This window comes from Bison bison, unplaced genomic scaffold (genome assembly GCF_000754665.1).
Source record: "Bison bison bison isolate TAMUID 2011002044 unplaced genomic scaffold, Bison_UMD1.0 scf7180017864189, whole genome shotgun sequence".
NCBI lineage: Eukaryota > Metazoa > Chordata > Mammalia > Artiodactyla > Bovidae > Bison > Bison bison.
This window is the reverse complement of record NW_011494761.1, coordinates 2,643,304-2,662,125: the sequence shown is the minus strand read 5'-3', so window position 1 is coordinate 2,662,125 and position 18,822 is coordinate 2,643,304. Positions and strand designations below refer to the sequence as shown.

General features: G+C 36.1%; 1 protein-coding gene across 1 annotated transcript in view; it reads right to left on the bottom strand.

Moving 5' to 3' along the window:
- Positions 1–18,822, bottom strand: part of FBXL17 (F-box and leucine-rich repeat protein 17) — a gene marked incomplete at its 5' end in the record, with an annotated part of 389,687 nt that overhangs the window by 335,550 nt on the left and 35,315 nt on the right. Inside the window, one exon of the mRNA XM_010843793.1 lies at positions 12,278–12,409. Within this exon, the coding sequence (XP_010842095.1) occupies positions 12,278–12,409 (132 nt within the window). The remainder of the gene's footprint in view (positions 1–12,277; positions 12,410–18,822) is intronic.

Sequence of the window (18,822 nt, the reverse complement as noted above, 5' to 3'; positions counted from 1 at the left end):
GACAGCTCAAGAGTCTTCTCCAACACCACAGTTCAAAAGCATCAATTCTTCTGTGCTCAGCCTTCTTCACAGTCCAACTCTCACATCCATACATGACCACAGGAAAAACCATAACCTTGACTAGACAAACCTTTGTTGGCAAAGTAATGTCTCTGCTTTTGAATATGCTATCTAGGTTGGTCATAATCATACTTAAAGTGACTGACATGTACCTCACTAAAGATATTAATTTTTAAGATCTTTCTTTTGGGCACAAAAAGAATTTTTCCAGAAGAAAATTTCAGAATAGAAGGTTCATCTTAACTAACTGTCCTTTTCAGAAAATTTATAATTTTTAAGTATAAAAAGATTAATTTTTAACCATTTAGTCAAAACATTAACAAATATATAGTCAGTTACTATAAACAAATTTAAAAAAAAAAGACATCCCTATTTTTAAGGAGCTTACATGATTAGACTGAAGCCTTGAAACCTACAACAAATTATCAATGGATTAATAGGAAATAATAAAGGAAGTTGACAGAGTACTAGAAAGTAATAAATGTGGTCGAATTCTTAAAGAATATTTAACCAATCATCTTTCGCTCAGCTTGAACACATATTGGAAGAAAGCAAGATGACAACAGAAAATGCAGAGTAAATAGACTAGTTGAGAACATAATGAGAACAGAGACAAGTAACTGGAGAACTTTTTGTAGTCAACCACTACAAGTTCCTGAAATGATGAATACAGTAGTTTAGCAAGAGTATTTCTGAGTTGTAGATTTAACAAATAACAAAGCCAGTCTTAGAAATGTCTTAGGCCATGACAGAATCCAGTGGAATATACAATATACCATTATCTTTCACACTGTTTTCCTTTAAGTTCTTCACTCATAAGCTTGACACAATTGTAGTTTATGAAAATATATCATAGATTACACAATGGAATTGACTATAGTTATATATGATTAAAAAGTACTTATTAATATATCAATATATGTGTGTATATAAAATTGTGTCCTGCAAGAACTTAAAACATAAAAAATATCAAACTATCTATAAGTGCTAGTCGCTTAGTCACGCCCAACTCTTTGCGACCCCATGGACTGCAGCCCACCAGGCTCCTCTGTCCATTAGATTTTCCAGGCAAGGATACTGGAATGGGTTGCCATTTCCTTCTCCAGGGGATCTTCCCAACCCAGGGATTGAACCCGGGTCTCCTGCACTGCAGGCAGATTCTTTAACGACTGAGCTACAACGGAAGCCCCCAAAGTATCCGTAAGTATCATCAAATATTTAAAGTTAGCATTAACCTAGTAAGCAGGCATGGGACTGTATTTTGATTCCCACTCAGTGAACCTACAAGTCATGGCTTAACCTAATCATACCTTGTTCTCAGAGGAGTCAAAGCAAAAATCCAGCATTAAATGATCAAGATAATTTTATAATCTGTAGTCGTTTGATAGGCATTTTAAAAACAATGTATATAAATATATACCTTCCTCTTTGTTTTCTCAGAGATATATATTCAATAAGGGGAAAATAAAAGATAAGAATAATCACCCAGACACAGTTTAATTAGGAGTCTGATACATAACTATTTATCTTCGGATTACAAATTCTCAATATATTCATTTATGTATCGCATTACAGTGAATGATAAATACCTAGATATTATGCTTAAATCAAAAATAGTCAATGAAAACCTGGTAATAGACTCAACAAATTTTCTACTCCCAAGGACTCTCCTGGAGTCTATCACAGGTTAGAAACCAAAAATAGTGAAGTAGAGCACTCATTAAAGAAAAATACAATATTGGTCTTTTCTGCAACCTAAATTTTATGTAGCTACATAAAATAGGAAGCAATTGGAGGGTTAAAAAATAAGTAATATCAAAATAGTATATATTTCATCTGGCCTCAATTTCTCAGCTACTAAAAACCAGAAGGTACAGTCCAAGGGAAAGATTTTACCCCAATACTCTCATCTGTAAACTCATTCTAGACCTTTAATAAGAACATGAAGAAAGACAGCAAAAAGAAACAATATAGGCAATATGGATAAGCAAAGTCTGCAGCAGAAATAGGAGCAGTCCTCACCACAGGATGTCTGGATGCACTTTCGTGACAATGCCTCTTTTGATAATAACTACAATAAAATACTTGGAAAGAAGCATCTTATCACCTGGTAGCCAGATTCAACTATAGTTTATAAAAGACGTTCTGAAAGGCACAACTTAAAAAAGAAAGAAAACGAGAAATTCTTCTCCCCTAAAGCCTAATCACGAAAACAGTAAATGGAATTAAGTCTTGCATATCTTAATACACTAACAGCCTTGTGACAGCTATAAGCCAAAACTTCTCACCAGATCTAAGCAACACATCTCACTTGTTGACTGACAGCCTAGATAGGCAGTTGAAGAATGTGTGCTCATAAACAGCAGACTTAATGTACTCCCAGCATTCCACTCTTATTTAACCTTATAAAGTTTCTATTTGCTAAGTCTAACCATTTGGCTCTTTATCTCAACCCACTTGCCAACACTTGAGCACAGAGACTAAGACAGCACTTTCACATTTATATTTGAGAAATAATTTGATTTGTTCCAAATCTCTGATTTTTTAATATGCACTCCTAGAAAAAATAAAAACTACATTAAAAAAAAAAAAAAAGGATCTAAACTACAGAGTATGTAAGTGGAAAGTAACACCAGTAAAAGAACTGCAATACTAGGGATAACCTATCAACTATAAATTTTAAACCCAGAATAAATTTATTTTCAGTAATCTAGAATCTGAGCGCCCCCCCCACAAAATATTAACAATATGCAAATACTATCTGAGTCTCCTATTCCGAGTTTCCCTAGTGGCTGAGTGGTAAGGAAACGTGACGGGAGCCTCAGGTTCAATCCCCGGGTCAGGAAGATCCCCTGGAGAAGGAAATGACAACCCACTCCAGTATTCTTGCTTGGGAAACCCATGGACAGAGGAGCCTGGTAGACTATAGTCCATGGGGTCGCTAAATAGTCAGACACAACTTAGCGACTAAACAACAATAACAACAAAACTTTTAGCTATAATAAATTCTTCATTATCAACACTGGAATACCTGTATCAGTTTTCAACACCAAGCTTGCTTCAACTTGTGATTGTTTGAATCTGAGGAACTCCTATCATCAGCTGATGGGCCCCCAAAAATCTGTGAACTAAATTTAATGTCATTAAATTAATACAATTAGTTAAATAAATATGCTGGGTAAAAAAGAAACAAAAAACAAAACTGACGTAATCCAAAGAAAAATTATTTGGATATTATCGAAGCTACTGCCTGTCCTCTACCACACCGGTCCACAGGAGAAGACAGACACACACACACATGCACTCACTCTTCATGGTTTTCTATGCCTTTAAAATGAAGGAATACAATTCAGTTAAGTCCTTACCAAGATACCTGACAAAAAAGATACCTACAGAAGGAAAACAGAAAAACAGTTCTAAAAGAAAGATGGTAAGCTCTACCAAAGAATGTATAATGAATAAAAATGCATTCATTCTGCAGATTGAAAAATATGCCAAATAACATTTTAACTTTTTTTCAGGTTTGCCAAATAACTCTAGCTTTTAATTAAAGTAGATCTTCTGAATATCACTGAACAAAATAAAGCCAATTTTATAAATGGTAAGAAGGTATGAGTCAATGTAATTTTTACAAGGATAAAATTATATTCTAGTTCATCAGAATGGCATGTTGTTAAGAAATATTATCCCAGAAAATAACCCTTGAGAACATGAATGACTCTGGCTGGGTAAACCTGATACATGAAGAACAGCATCATTGATACAGTAACCAGATCAAAGAGATGTACGTACTGCAAAGTCAGAAAGCCACAGACTCTCCATCTTTAACCTATTCTTCAAGCTTTTATTTATAAGCTTAAGTCCACCCACTTTTTAAAGCATGTTCCCAAAATGCTAGAAGAAATACCTTTAAAAGTATATTCAATTCAACAGTAAGCCATTAGTCACTAAACCAACATTTATTGAATATCTACTATGTGCCAATAGGTGGGTGGATGGGATAAAAAGGAAACATGATACTCTTTATCCTCAAAAGAGCTGACAACCCATCAGCAAGATACACCTGTAAACCATGATTTCAGTTACTCATGAAGAGCAACTTGACATCTATCAAAATTTTCAAAATGTATCTGATATCTTAGCTCCCTTTAATTCCATTTCTAGACTAGCTCCCAGAGAAATTCTCATGGATAAGCCAACAGACTTGCACAAAGCTTTTATTGTTAACCTTACCTATAAAGCAAAACAATGGAAGCAATATAAGGGTCCCTTAATGTGAATGGATAAACACGAGATACATACATTTATAGAACACTAAAAGTTTAAAAGAAGGAATTACATATTCATTAAGCTAGATACCAAAAACAACTTAAAAGTAAACAAAGGGGATTGCAGACTGACAAACTACGTGAGACCAGCAGCTAACCCTGTAACGTCAGACACAACCACTGTGACCACACACTCAGCAACACTGCACTGCTGTTTGTGGTCCATTATGTGTGCTAAAGCTGTTGGTTTTTTAAGCATTTTAGATCATCACAGTAGTTACCTCTAGAAAGAGACAGTGGTAACATGGGATGTAAGACAAGAGACTTCAAGTTTATTTGCTTTATTAATTCAAGAAGAAACAAATTTAAAAGAAAGGCTGCTGCTAAGTCACTTCAGTCGTGTCTGACTCTGTGCGACCCCATAGACGGCAGCCCACCAGGCTCCCCCGTCCCTGGGATTCTCCAGGCAAGAACACTGGAGTGGGTTGCCATTTCCTTCTCCAACGCATGAAAGTGAAAAGTGAAAGTGAAGTCGCTCTGTCGTGTCCGACTCTTAGCGACCCCGTGGACTGCAGCCCACCAGGCTCCTCCATCCATGGGATTTTCCAGGCAAGAGTACTGGAGTGGGGTGCCATTGCCTTCTCCGACAAAAAGGCTAACAACTGTCAATGTCTAGGTGACGACGGGCTTATATTACAGATGTTACTAGTCTTTTCAGTATTTTGAATTTTTTTAATTTCCTAAAATTAGAAAATATACAAGACTAAAATATTTGACCACATTTCAAATTAGAAATCTCAAACTACAATCCCAGTTACCAAGAGATACACAAATTTCTTATCATGACACTCAAGAAACTTAACAACCTGGTCCCCACCTTCCTTCACAGACCCAATTATGAACACTTCCCCAACTACGATAAAATCCTAATCTTACTTGGACACCCACTACTAACCAGGTGCTGCTGCTGCTGCTAAGTCGCTTCAGTCGTGTCCAACTCTGTGCGACGCCATGGACTGCAGCCTACCAGGCTTCTCTGTCCATGGGATTCTCCAGGCAAGAACACTGGAATGGGTTGCCATTTCCTTCTCCACTACTAACTGGACGTTCCACATATTTTTCTAATGCCTTGTTTTTGTCAACGCTATTTCCCACAGCAGCACTTTTCTCACAAAATGTCTGCTTGCATCATAGTCACCACATCGCTACGTATCAATCAAGACCCAGTTCCAACGCCACCGATTATTAACAGGATTTCCTGATTCCTCCCTGGCCTCTCACAGAAGTACTTATTTTGTGACTGGCATTTCCACAGCACTTATCACTAGAAAAGGATATCCTTTCTTTGGCAGTATAACTTTTTAAATTCTTTAACACTATTGAGTGCCTGGCACACAGTAAGTATTCCATTTTTAACTGCACCAAATCAACATCTGAAACAGTGTTAAGGGATAGAGTGGAAAGCTATCAGTTCATTAACTCATTAGAATTTTTATTAAATCTATTAGACAAAATATTTAGCTTCTAAATACAAACTTCATAAAAAATACATTATGTTTATGAAAAGTAAAAAATGTTGCATGAGTGCAATTCTAATAAAATTAATTATATTTATACAGGGTTAATATCAACATTAAACACTCTCCAGAAGACACTTCTTCTCTTTGACAATTTTACTAATTTTCCTAGAAAAGAGTTCAGTGTATCTCTATTAGTATTAGCCGCTCCCCCTAAAAAAAAGTTATTATTCTAGCAAAAGGATCTTCTGCTCATGCTAACAATTAACTTCCTCCTTTGGTGCCTTACAGAACCTGTCGGTAAATGTTTTAAGAGGGATAATGCCTTTTGGAAATTACTGCTTGGTTCAAAGGCATATAGATTTAGCTCCATCTGTGATGTATCCAGGCAATCAAAGGTCTTGAAGACAAATACTCAGGAATCCGACATATCTGGGTTAAAACCTTGACTGTGACATTTACCTATTGTTACTTAATCTTTCGGGGCCTCAATTTCCTCATCTGTAAAATGGAATAAGTGAAAATTAATTATGTGAAACTACATTGTACCTGGGTACATGATAAATACTCAGTGAGATAACAACTACTAAGTCTTTTTAAACATCAAAAACTGAAAGCAAAATTCTGAAATGTAGTAACAAAGACAAGATGAAGCTTAATAACTTAACGTCACCTTCTCTAGAATGCCATATTTGTGCATCACTGTTTACTGGGAACTACCACTCGATGCAAGTAAATGCTTTGTCCATTCAGAGGGGAAAGGCAATGAAGACGAGTATCTACCCTAGGAGACTCTGGAAGCCAAAGTGAGTACTTACAAAATGCAATCCTTCATAAATGTACATCACTTATGTCTGGGATTACAAGTAAACTCACTTCTCAAGGAGTATTTGAGGAATAAGATATCAAGAATGTAGTGGGGGTACTGGAGGGTAGCGGGGACCAAATCCCTTAATATATTCACTCAAAGTTGAAGAGTCAGGAAAAGACAAGCCTTAATAGAATGCTGAATTAGTTACTGCTATTTAAGCTTTGATGCAAATGTTTACCTTACTTACCCTAATTGATGATAATATGGCTACCAGTCTACTCACTTAACTGCTTCAACAACCTCAAATTACAGCAAGCAGCAAAAATAAAGAATTAAACTGTGTGGGTAACTAACGGATGAAATCAGAACAGTCAGCGACAGCGGGCACTGACAATGGCCAGTTCAAACTGGTAGACTCCAGAAAGTGAACTCTGATCGGGAGAGGAAGAAAAAAGCTTTTAATAAAGACTCCTACATTTGGAACTATATGCAGCATATTAAAAAGGAGAGACATTACTTTGCCAACAAAGGTCCATCTAGTCAGAGCTATGGTTTTTCCAGTAGTCCTGTATGGATGTGAGAGTTGGACCATAAAGAAGGCTGATCGCTGAAGAATTGATGCTTTTGAACTGTGGTGTTGGAGAAAACTCTTTAAGAGTCCCTTGGACTGCAAGGAAATCCAACCACCCCATCCTAAAGGAGATCAGTCCTGAATATTCATTGGAAGGACTGATGCTGAAGCTGAAGCTCTAATACTCTGGCCACCTGATGTGAAAAGCTGACTCACTGGAAAAGACCCTGATGCCGGGAAAGATTGAGGGCAGGAGGAGAAAGGGATGACAGAGGATGAGATGGTTGGATGGCGTCACTGACTCAGTGGACATGAGTCTGAGTAAACTCCAGGAGCTGGTGATGGACAGGGAGGCCTGGTGTGCAGTCCATGGGGTTGCAACGAGTTGTACACAACTGAGCGACTGAACAACATTTTGTACTTCACCTCAATCTCTTTTAGTCTGATCTGCCTAAGAACAAGTCTGAGGTAGTACTATCTCCTTTCTACAAACAAGGAGATCAAAGTTCAAAAATTAAGATAATTAACTGCATCACATGATTAAGAAACAGTTGGATCACAGGATGAATTCATTTCAACTCAAACTTAAGTGTTTGCTTCATTCATTCCCTAAAATGCTTCCAGCCTGGAAGAAGGAAACCAAGAGAGGTAAATTTAGATCCTACTTCATACATGTAGGCCTCCAAAGGATAACAACATTAAAAACAATGTTACAAATAATGTTACAGCAGGAGCCAAAGGAGATGGTACAGAATTATAAAACTAGTAAAATAATTCACCAGGAGGTTGAAAAAAACAAAAAGTCATAATTAACTGACAGGAAATCAAGTTTTAACCAGAAAACATACATCATTTCCCAAAAACTTTCTAAAATCTATTCATAATATATTACTAGTTTCTTGGGTAACTCCGAAATCTATACTAGTTCATAACTCTACAAAGTACAAGATGCTAAAAATAGGCCAAATAAATATAACACATATATATCAAATATGCTGACCCTAAGCCTTAGGATAGAAACCATTTTCAAAATCATAAAACTTTAAGACATCTTTAAGACATAAGTACTTCAAGACATCAAGTTGGATAGCAAATGTAGATAATCTAACTGACCCCATCATTTTAAAATTAAATAAAAAGGTGCCCAAAGAACTTCTGTCCAAAATGTAGAGAAGCAGAATCTGGAGCAAGGAAATTAAAAAGCAGAGAAAATATACTTAATGAAGTTTCTATATCATCAGTAACTATATACACAAACTAAACATGGCTTTAGAATAATTTTAGCCAGTCCTGCACAGAAGTGATGTTAATGCTACAGCTAATAGACAACAGACGGCTATACACAATATGCTAGACACCCATTATAGTTGTATTCCTCAGATCTGTTTTTATAATCTATATGATATTTTATAGAAAATGCAAAATACATCCAATCTAGGTGCATGGCACCTGTCTCATTCAAAAAATGACTAAAACAAAAACCCATTATTTGGGGGGGGGGCGCGGAGATTTTACATCTAAGTCCTCAATTCTTTGCTTCACCATCAATCATCTGAATCCAAAAATGTCCAGTCATTGTCCTCACTTGACGCCTGCATAAAGCTCCCTCTGGTAAATAACACATCCCTTTCCTCATTCTAACGTCTACCTTACTTACAGTGCCACAAATAAGCACACTCAAATATTCTGCTACTTTGGGTAAGATGGCAAGTTTACCATTTAACACTCAAAATAAAGCTAAGCATTTCATATTTTTAAAGAAAATCTCCCTAAAATCATTTAAACAACAAAATTAAAAATAAACCATAAATATCTGCAAAAACCCATGTACAAGCATCTTATCTTTACAGTTATATCAAGGACACAAAAGCTGTGTCACTGAAATATACAAAGACAATGCTGCCATCTAAAGGCCAAGATACAGTCAGATACTCAGTGTATAGAAAAGCACACAGTTTGATATTCTAAAGTCAGCAAGCTTTACGCTTTAGAAAAGCACTGCACTGTGACTGTTTTCAGGCCACATAATGAAACTCGAACACTCTGGAGAAGGTTCTTAAGAAGATAGATACGACAATTAGCAAAATAATTTGGCTAATGATCAATATCTATCTGTACAGGTAAAGTTCTGCTAGCATCCTTTCAAACACAATATTCTCCTAAGTATCTGTATTAATTGTTTGTTCTATTAAATGACATTTATTATCCCTGTATATAATTAAATATACAGTATAATTATATATCTGCATATATAAATATTATTTATCATTAAGCAGATTATTATTTCTACTTATCCTGTTTAAAATATTTGTTGCTAAGGGACTAATGATAATACATCTCAGAGCAAAAAAAACCCAGACTACTTAAAGTCACAGCTTTGCAAGTAATTCAAATATTTATCCTTATTTCATAATTCCTAAAAATACATACCAAAGTTCCTATGGGAGATGAGTTATCAACAGCTTAACTGTCCAACAGAAAGAGTTCAAATGATTCTCAATTTCTCTTTCTAAATTGAAAGAATTTCTTTGAACTAAAATATAGGAAAAATTACTTCAAATTTACAATGACATCAAAATATTTACTGAATAACACTACATAAAAAACTTATTTCCTTTAGCCTCTAAGTACATAATATCTTTCTAATGGACCATAATATCAAGGATATTTGAATATAACTGGACTTCCCTGGTGGCTAAGATGGTAAAGTGTCTGTCTACAATGCGGGAGACCCGGGTTCGATCCCTGGGTTGGGAAGATCCCCTGGAGAAGGAAATGGCACTCCACTCCAATACTCTTGCCTGGAAAATCCCATGGACAAAGGAGCCTGGTAGGCTGCAGCCCATGAGGTCGCAAAGAGTCGGACACGACTGAGCGACTTCACTTCACTTCAGAACCGTCAAAAAACATGGTTAATTCCTTTGAGAAACCACTGACCAAAATTTTTTGCTGAAACAAAGATGTTTTGAGCATCTTCTGTATGTGGGATTCTATGCTCGGAGCAGGGTTTCAAACTGTAGATCAGTCACCTTCTGGGTGGCTGAAACGCTCTTGGCTTGGGTGCAGAGGCGCCACCTTTGTGTTTTGTAGTGTTGATTTGGGACATTAAAAGTGAACAACCAAACAAACAAGACTTTGATCAGGTAGGATTTGTTTTGCCCTTTCTAAATGTCAATTTTAAATTTCACTTTATGTTGTTTTCTCTAATTAATAAAAGGTTTTCACCCTAAAGACAAATAAAAAAAGAAAAATGTTTCTCTGGTTTTGCTCAACAAGAAAACAAATATTAATCAGTCAATAATGTTCCCATTACATGAGAAATATTAAAAACTGTAAGTCGGGATTACCATCTTTTAATTTATCTTGAGTGTAAAGTGGAAACAGATGACACACACAGTCAAGATCTCATAACAACCACTAGTTTTTTATGTTTCCTATGAGTCAAAATTAATACTGCACAATTTAAGGACATTATGTCATTTAATCCTCAAAACCACAACCCGCAAAAAGACAAACACTAATAACCCAATTTGCAAAAGACGTTCAGAAACCCTAAGTAGCTTTACCAGGGTCACAATGCAGGATTCAAAAATTCACTCTCTCTGACCCAGAAGACCTTACTGTCTCCAAAAGAACATAAAGACTCGGGAGTGATTATTAAAATTGTATTAAATGTAAAGAGGAACAGGAAGTATTTTTATTATGTAATTTTAGAGAAACATATAATTCTATGTGTTAATAAAAGCATATACTTTTAATTCAATGTTTCAATTTTTTTCTTACTATAATCTTAAAAAAAAAAAAAAAGCATTATCTTACTTGAAGTGCTGAGGTTTCTTAGAGACTTTTCAAAACTTACCTTAATACATGAGAGGTATTACTAAATTTTGTAAACTAACTCTAAGGAGGGGGGAGCAACAAAAAGATCTCTTCATTTGCAGATAGAGTTAAAAAGCACATCTTCTTTATAAATCTGATACACGGTCAGGACCATCTTGCCTACATTTTAATGTAGAGTATTTTTTCGACATCAAGAACTCTACTAATGCCTCTGCAGTGACAACTTTTTCTGTTAAAAAGTTTTCTTTTTCTATACTGCATACTCATCAAATCAAAGTTAAATGAATTTGAAATATTATTCTGCTATAAAAAGGAATGAAGCTCTGATACATGCTACAACACAAATGAACTTTGAAAAAATATGGTAAGGCAAAGAAGGTAGATACAAAAGACCACATATTGTGTTCTGTTTATATGAAATGCCTGGAACAGACAAATCCATGGAAACCAAAAGTAGACTACCAGTTGCCATGAGCTAGAAGAAGGCGGAATGAAGAGGGACAGCTAATGGACACAAAGTTTCTTTATGGGATAATAAAACCATTTTAGAACTAGTGATGATGACTGCATAACTTTATGAATATACTAAAAAATACTGAATTGTACATTTTTAAAAGGTATATTTTATGATATGTAAAGTATATCTCAAAAAGAGAAAATTACATGGTTTTAAACAGTGTGTATGATTATCTACACATGTGCTTAAAACATAATATAAATTCTATGTAACACTCTAAAACCTATGTAACTACCAAGATTATCTGTCTCAATTTACTGAATCCCATTTTATGCCATACTAAGTGAAAGGCTCTATTTCACAAATGTACATCTTCTTGAATGTTAAAAATCCCTAACTATCTAAAATTATTATAACCCCTAGGGGAGTCAGAAGGAATGACAACTACATACTCATGTTTGGCAGCCAAATTTCATTTTTTCCAATTAATTTTTACCACCGTCACAGTTTAGGAAAAAACACATTAACACATGCTAATGAAGAATTTTTAACATGTAAGTACCACATATAAGCAAGCATCCACATGACTATAAAATCAAATTATAAAAATCACTGTTTTCAGAAGATTCTTGCTTTGAAGTAGAATTTGCCTCTAAACCACCAAAAGAAATCAGCAGAAAAAACCTGATAACACTGCGTTATAAGGAATTCAAGAGTTAAATGAAAAACAGAAGGATGATAAGAAGTACTTACTAATTTGTTTTCCTGCATGTATATTCTCTGTAATTTCAGACAGCCCTTAGCTATGACGATCATGCCTTCATCTGAGATCTTGTAACACTGGCCGAAATGAATATCTTTCAGTTCTCTGCATTTCGACCCCAGCTGTAAATAAAGAGATTCCGCTGAATGCTCCAAAAATAACAAAGTCAACATATTTCTAGAGGGATTTCCAAATAACTTTTTAAATAGCTATACCAAAGTTAAATAATCATCAATTCCTCTTAAAATAGAATGCAGGCAATCTCTCATTTAAAACACTGCTGTGTAAGCCCTGTGACCTTCTAATCATTTCCTTGCTTCAACTGCCTCACACTGTCCAACCACCAAAAGGCCTAGGTTCCTTAACACTTCAAATTTGTATCTGTGTTACTCGTAAGTCTTTTTATCAGTCATACTGTTAGACTGAAAGGAATAGAGGTCCAAGGGATAAAACCAAAGTCCAAGAAGTGAACCATGATGCAGTGAGTGAGTGAACGAGTGCTTAGTTCATGAGATTCTGCTTCCAGCTCTGACTGCCCGCAATGTGTCCTTTTTCTCCATCGGCCCATTGACACTGTGATAGAGAAAAAAGACTGAATGTGCTAGAGCCAATATTCCAGTTAACACTTATTTACACACTTACTGCAAACACTAAAAGAAAAGGGACTAGTGATTTCCTGATTACTTTCCTCAAGTGTACATTAAAAAGTAACAAGTATAATGTCCCCCTTAAAAAACATGAAGCACCATATAGAACAAATTATATACATTTATTTCCAAAATCTAGAGTAGAAATTAGATAATTAAAGCAAACGATAAATAAACATTGTTTTATGAGTGTTACATATGAAGAAAGTCATCTTAGATAAAATGAGAAAATTTAGTAAAAATCTATAAATCAAAAATTATCTAAAAAGTTACATTAAAACAAGAAACCCAGTGTTGACAAGAGTTCAAAGTGTATAAATTATTACTAAAAATCATGGAGAATTTAGAAACTTTTTTAAATTTTATAAAATAGGCCTGAAAATTATATGACTCGGCATCTAAATATTTACCAAAAAATTTAAGAAGAATGGATAACTGACTAGATGTACAGTAAAGTCAACACACTAAAAGTTAATTATACAACCTAGATAGTGGGTATTCAGGTGTCCATTCTAAAATTCTTTCAAATTTTCCATGTATTTAAAATTATTCATAACAGATTATTGAAATAATTAACTAAAGGTGTTTGGTAAAAGTTAGCTACAAGAAATTAGCACAAGACTTTTTTAAATAGTAAAATAGAGAAAATAACTTAAAGTTATAAATTATGGTGTTTGCATAAAATTGAATATTAGATAACCATTAAATTGAAATAATCTTGGTTCATTTCCAAGGAAAACCATTCAGTATCACATTAATCGAAGTCTATGCCCCAACCACTAATGCCAAAAAAACTGAAGTTGAGCAGTTATTACGCATATACCTACCAGAAGTAGGTCTAGTTACTTCTAGAAATAATGCCAAAAAAAAAGATGTCCTTTTCACCATAGGGCACTGGAATGCAAAAGTAGGAAGTCAAGAGATACCTGGAGTAACAGGCAAATTTGGTCTTGGAGTACAAAATTAAGCAGGTCAAAGGCTAACAGAGTTTTGCGAAGAGAATGCACTGGTCATAGCAAACACCCTCTTCCAACAACACAAAAGACTACACATGGACATCACCAGATGGTCAATACCGAAATCAGACTGACTATATTCTTTGCAGTCAAAGATGGAGAAGCTCTATAAAGTCAGCAAAATCAAGACTGGGAGCTGACTGTGGCTCAGATCATAAACTCCTTATTGCCAAATTCAGACTTAAATGGAAGAAAGAAGGGAAAACTATTAAGCTGCACAGGTATGACCTAAATCAAATCCCTTTAGATTACACAGTGGAAGTGAGAAATAGATTCAAGGGATTAGAACTGATAGAGTGACTGAAGAACTATGGACGGAGGTTCGTGACACTGTACAAGAGACGGTGATAAAAACCATCCCCAAAAAACGAAAGGCAAAAAACAAAACGGTTGTCTGAGGAGGCCTTACAAATAGCTGAGGAAAGAAGAGAAGTGAAAGGCAAAGGAGAAAAGGAAAGATATACCCATTTGAATGCAGAGTTCCAAAGAATAGCAAGGAGAGATAAGAAAGCCTTCCTCAGTGATCAGTGCAAAGAAATAGAGGAAAACAATAGAATGGGAAAGACTAGAGATCTCTTCAAGAAAATTAGAGATACCAAGGGAACACTCCATGCAAAGATGAGCACAATAAAGGACAGAAACAGTATGGACAGAAGCAGAATACACAGAACTATACAAAAAAGATCTTAATGACCTAGATATCCAAGATGGTGTGATCATTGACCTAGAGCCAGATATCCTGGAATGTGAAGCCAAGTAGGCCTTAGGATGCATCAGGACAAACAAAGCTAGTGAAGGTGAAAGAATTCCAGCTGAGCTATTTGAAATCCTGAAAGATGAAGCTGTGAAAGTGCCACACTTTTCCAAATATGCCAGGAAATTTGGAAGAATCAGCAGAGGCCACAGGACTAGAAAAGGTCAGTTTCCCTTCCAATCCCAAAGAAAGGCAATGCCAAAGAATGCTCAAACTACCACACAATTGCACTCATATCGCATGCCAGCAAAGTAATGCTCAAAATCCATCAAGCTAGGCTTCAACAGTATATGAACCGAGAACTGCCAGATGTACAAGCTATTTCAGCAAGGCAGAGGAACCAGAGATCAAATTGCCAACATCCATTGGATCACAGAAGAAGCAAGCGAATTCCAGAAAAACAGCTACTTCTGCTTCATTGACTACACTAAAGCCTTTGATTTCAGGCAGTTCTACACTGACTGACTAATAATTTCTACCAGTGAATCCAAAAGGAAATCAGTCCTGAATATTCACTGAAAGGACTGATGCTGAAGCTGAAGGAAGCTCCAATACTCTGGCTATCTGATGGGAAGAAATGACTCAGTGGAAAAGGCCCTGATGCTGGGAAAGATTGAAGGCAAGAGAAGGGGATGACAAAGGATGAAATGGTTGAATGGCATTGCCGACTAGATGGACATGAGTTTGAGCAAGCTTCAGGAGTTGGTGATGGACAGGGAAGCCTGGCGTCTGCAGTCCATGGGGTCGCAAAGAGTCGGACATGACTGAGCGACTGAACTGAAAGCCTTTGACTTTGTGGAGCACAACAAACTGTGGAAAAGTCTTAAAGAGATTGGAATACCAGACTACCTGACCTGCCTCTTGAGAAACCTATAAGCGGGTCAAGAAGCAAGTTAGAAACAGACATGGCACAACAGACTGGTTCCAAATCGGGAAAGGAATACATCAAGGCTGTATATTGTCACCCTGCTTACTTTATATGCAGAGTACATCATGAGAAAGGCCAGGCTGCATGCAGCACAAGCTGGAATCAAGATCGCTGGGAGAAATATCAATAACTTCAGATATGCAGATGACACCACCCTTATGGCAGAAAGCGAAGAGGAACTAAAGAACATCTTGATGAAGGTAAAAAAGGAGAGTGAAAAAGCTGGCTTAAAACTCAACATTCAAAAAACTAAGATTATGGCATCCCATCCCATTACTTCATGGCAAACAGATGGTGAAACAATGGAAACAGTGGCAGACTTTATTTTTTGGGGCTCCAAAATCACTGCAGATGGTAACTGCAGCTATGAAATTAAAAGACTTGCTCCTTGGAAGAAAAGCTATGACAAACCTAGACAACATATTAAAAAACAAAGACATTAATATGCTGACAAAGGTCCGTAGAGTCAAAGCTATGGTTTTTCCAGTAGACATGTATGGATGTGAGAACTGGACCATAAAAAGGCTGAGCGCTGAAGAATTGATGCTTTTGAACTGTGGTGTTGGAGAAGACTCTTGAGAGTCCTCTGGACTGCAAGCAGATCAGTCAGCCAGTCCTAAAGGAAATCAACCCTGAATATTCATTGGAAGGATTGATACTGAAGCTGAAGCTCTAATACTGTGGCCATCTGATGTGAAAAGCTGACTCATTGGAAAGGACCCTGATGCTGGGAAAGATTGAAGGCAGGAGGAGAAGTGGACGACAGAGGATGAGATGGTTGGATAACATCACTGACTCAATGGACATGAGTTTGAGCAAGCTCCAGGAGATGGTGAAAGACAGGGAAGCCTTGTGTGCTGCAGTCCATTGGGTAACAAAGAGTCGGACATGACGGAGTAACTGAACAACAACAACAACAAAAAATTGAAGTAAACACTTGACAAATAAAATGTAAACTGTACATATTTTTATAATATAATTCTACTAATTATGAATGTTTATGTATACACATACATATTTAAACATATACATATGTATAGAAAGGAGATGAAATATACACCCAAGTGTTTACAGTAGTTATTTCTGATCGGTACAATAATGGGTATTGTTTTTTTTTCTTTTTTACCAATCTTCTCACATCTTTTTGCAAATAAATCATTTGTAAACAAAAACTTCCAAGTTTTGTTTCAAATAAAGTAAGAAAGATACACAATTTCAACTATTTTTCTAGAAATGGTGATATACACAAGGCATGTTATTTTAATCTAGGTAACACAATAACCAAATATATATTCCACTGGAAATATAAACTCCATGAAGACAGAGATTTCACTAATGTAGCCCTGGTGCCCATATCTAATAGTCAGCTGATACTTAGTAAATATTTGTTGAATGACTGAAAAGGTTGATCAGAGTTTTTCATTGTAAAGAAGTCTTTTTGAAAAATGGACAAATAAAGGGATCCATGATTATGGTCCCATATACTACCATGTTCTATTTAATTCAACAGTTCTAAATTGGGTCCACAGGTGGAAATTAAGGATTCCAGGTAAATGCAAAAGGGAAAAAAAAAGGTAAATTTTTATTTACTTGCTATTCTCTAATGAACTTTAACCTCTCCTTCACTTATTAATAGACAATCATAGTAGTTTAGCAGTATGCATAACTCTGTAAAGAATAGGAAGCAAAAATAATCTCATGTAACGTTACTGCTGTTGCAGATACAGTGACATAGCATTTTTGTCATCAATTTTCATCACGTTCGTTAGATGTGCTACCAGATCTTACAATACATTAAAAAGGCACATATATTTCTAGAACAAACATACATGTTACTCAGACCAGAGAGCTGAATTGAAAGTCAGTAAGTGAAGAAAGCAGAGCAGTAGTATCTTAGCTCACAACCAACACACCCAACAAGGTCACATGTGTACAGCAGTGAGGGCAAGGCTGGTGTGGAAGACACCAGGGTTCCTGAGAAGTGCAGTAAAAAAGCAGTCAGCCCCTCAGAGCACCGCCCACTGCTGCAGAGCCCGCCCCTGCCCCGCTCAGACAGCAGGGAAAGACGGGTTCACCGAGGGTCGTGCACCACAGAGGGCCGTGCACCACAGCGTCCTCCGACGGGGGCAGGCCATTGGCAGACGAGAGCAACAGCACACTTCTGAAAATGTGAGGATGATTGTTTTCAAAGTGAAAATGGAGGAATTAAAAGAAATAACTCCATAAAATGTTCCAGGATGAGAGGATACGGACTTCCAGACCAAAAGGACTCACCCGTACATCTAACCACAAATGACAAAAGAAGATCTATGCCAAGGCAAATCATCATAATGTTTCGTAACTGTGGGTATAAAAAATATTCTGCAGATCGCTAGTAAGAAACAGATTTCATACAGAGGGTTAAAGATGAAAATAGCATCAAACTTCTTAATGACAACACTGAAAGAAAGCAATAGAGCAACGCCATTAAATACTGAAGGAAAATTATTTCAAATCTATGATTCTATTAAGTATGAGGGGTAGAAAAGAGACATTTTCACATGGTGCAAATTCTCAAAAAAGACTTACGTCCCATATATTCATACATCCCATACAGGAAGTGATCACAGTCTGTGCTCTATAAAACATAAGAATACATCCAGAGAAACAAGGCATGACGTCTAGGTAATAGGACATCTCACAGAACAGCAAGAAGAAGAAAACATTGAAAATAACAGTGACGGTAAGACACTAAGATGACCATTAATGCAAAAGTAGGACAGGGGAGCCTGGTGGGCTGCCGTCTATGGGGTTGCACAGAGTCGGACATGACTGAAGTGACTTAGCAGCAGCAGCAGCAGCATACATTCAAGAAGTCCAGACTGTTGTCTGCTTTAAGAAAATAAATTTAACTAAGCATCTATATATAGATACTAAAACAGGTGGGGGGAGCTGTGGGCTCCATCACTGTTAAGATATAAAAACTAGTAAAGTAAATGAGGACAAAAGGTATTTATTCATTTTGATAAAAACAAAATTCCAAATGGAAAAAAGGCAAGTACACAATTATAAAATGTAAATACTGAATACTTATTTAATCAAAATTAGAACTATTTTGATACTCTGAAGGGATAGGAGATAGAAAAGGATAAGTGAGCTAAATCCTCATCTTTCCATAGCAAGGAAACAGCACAAATGTTCTAAAATGAAT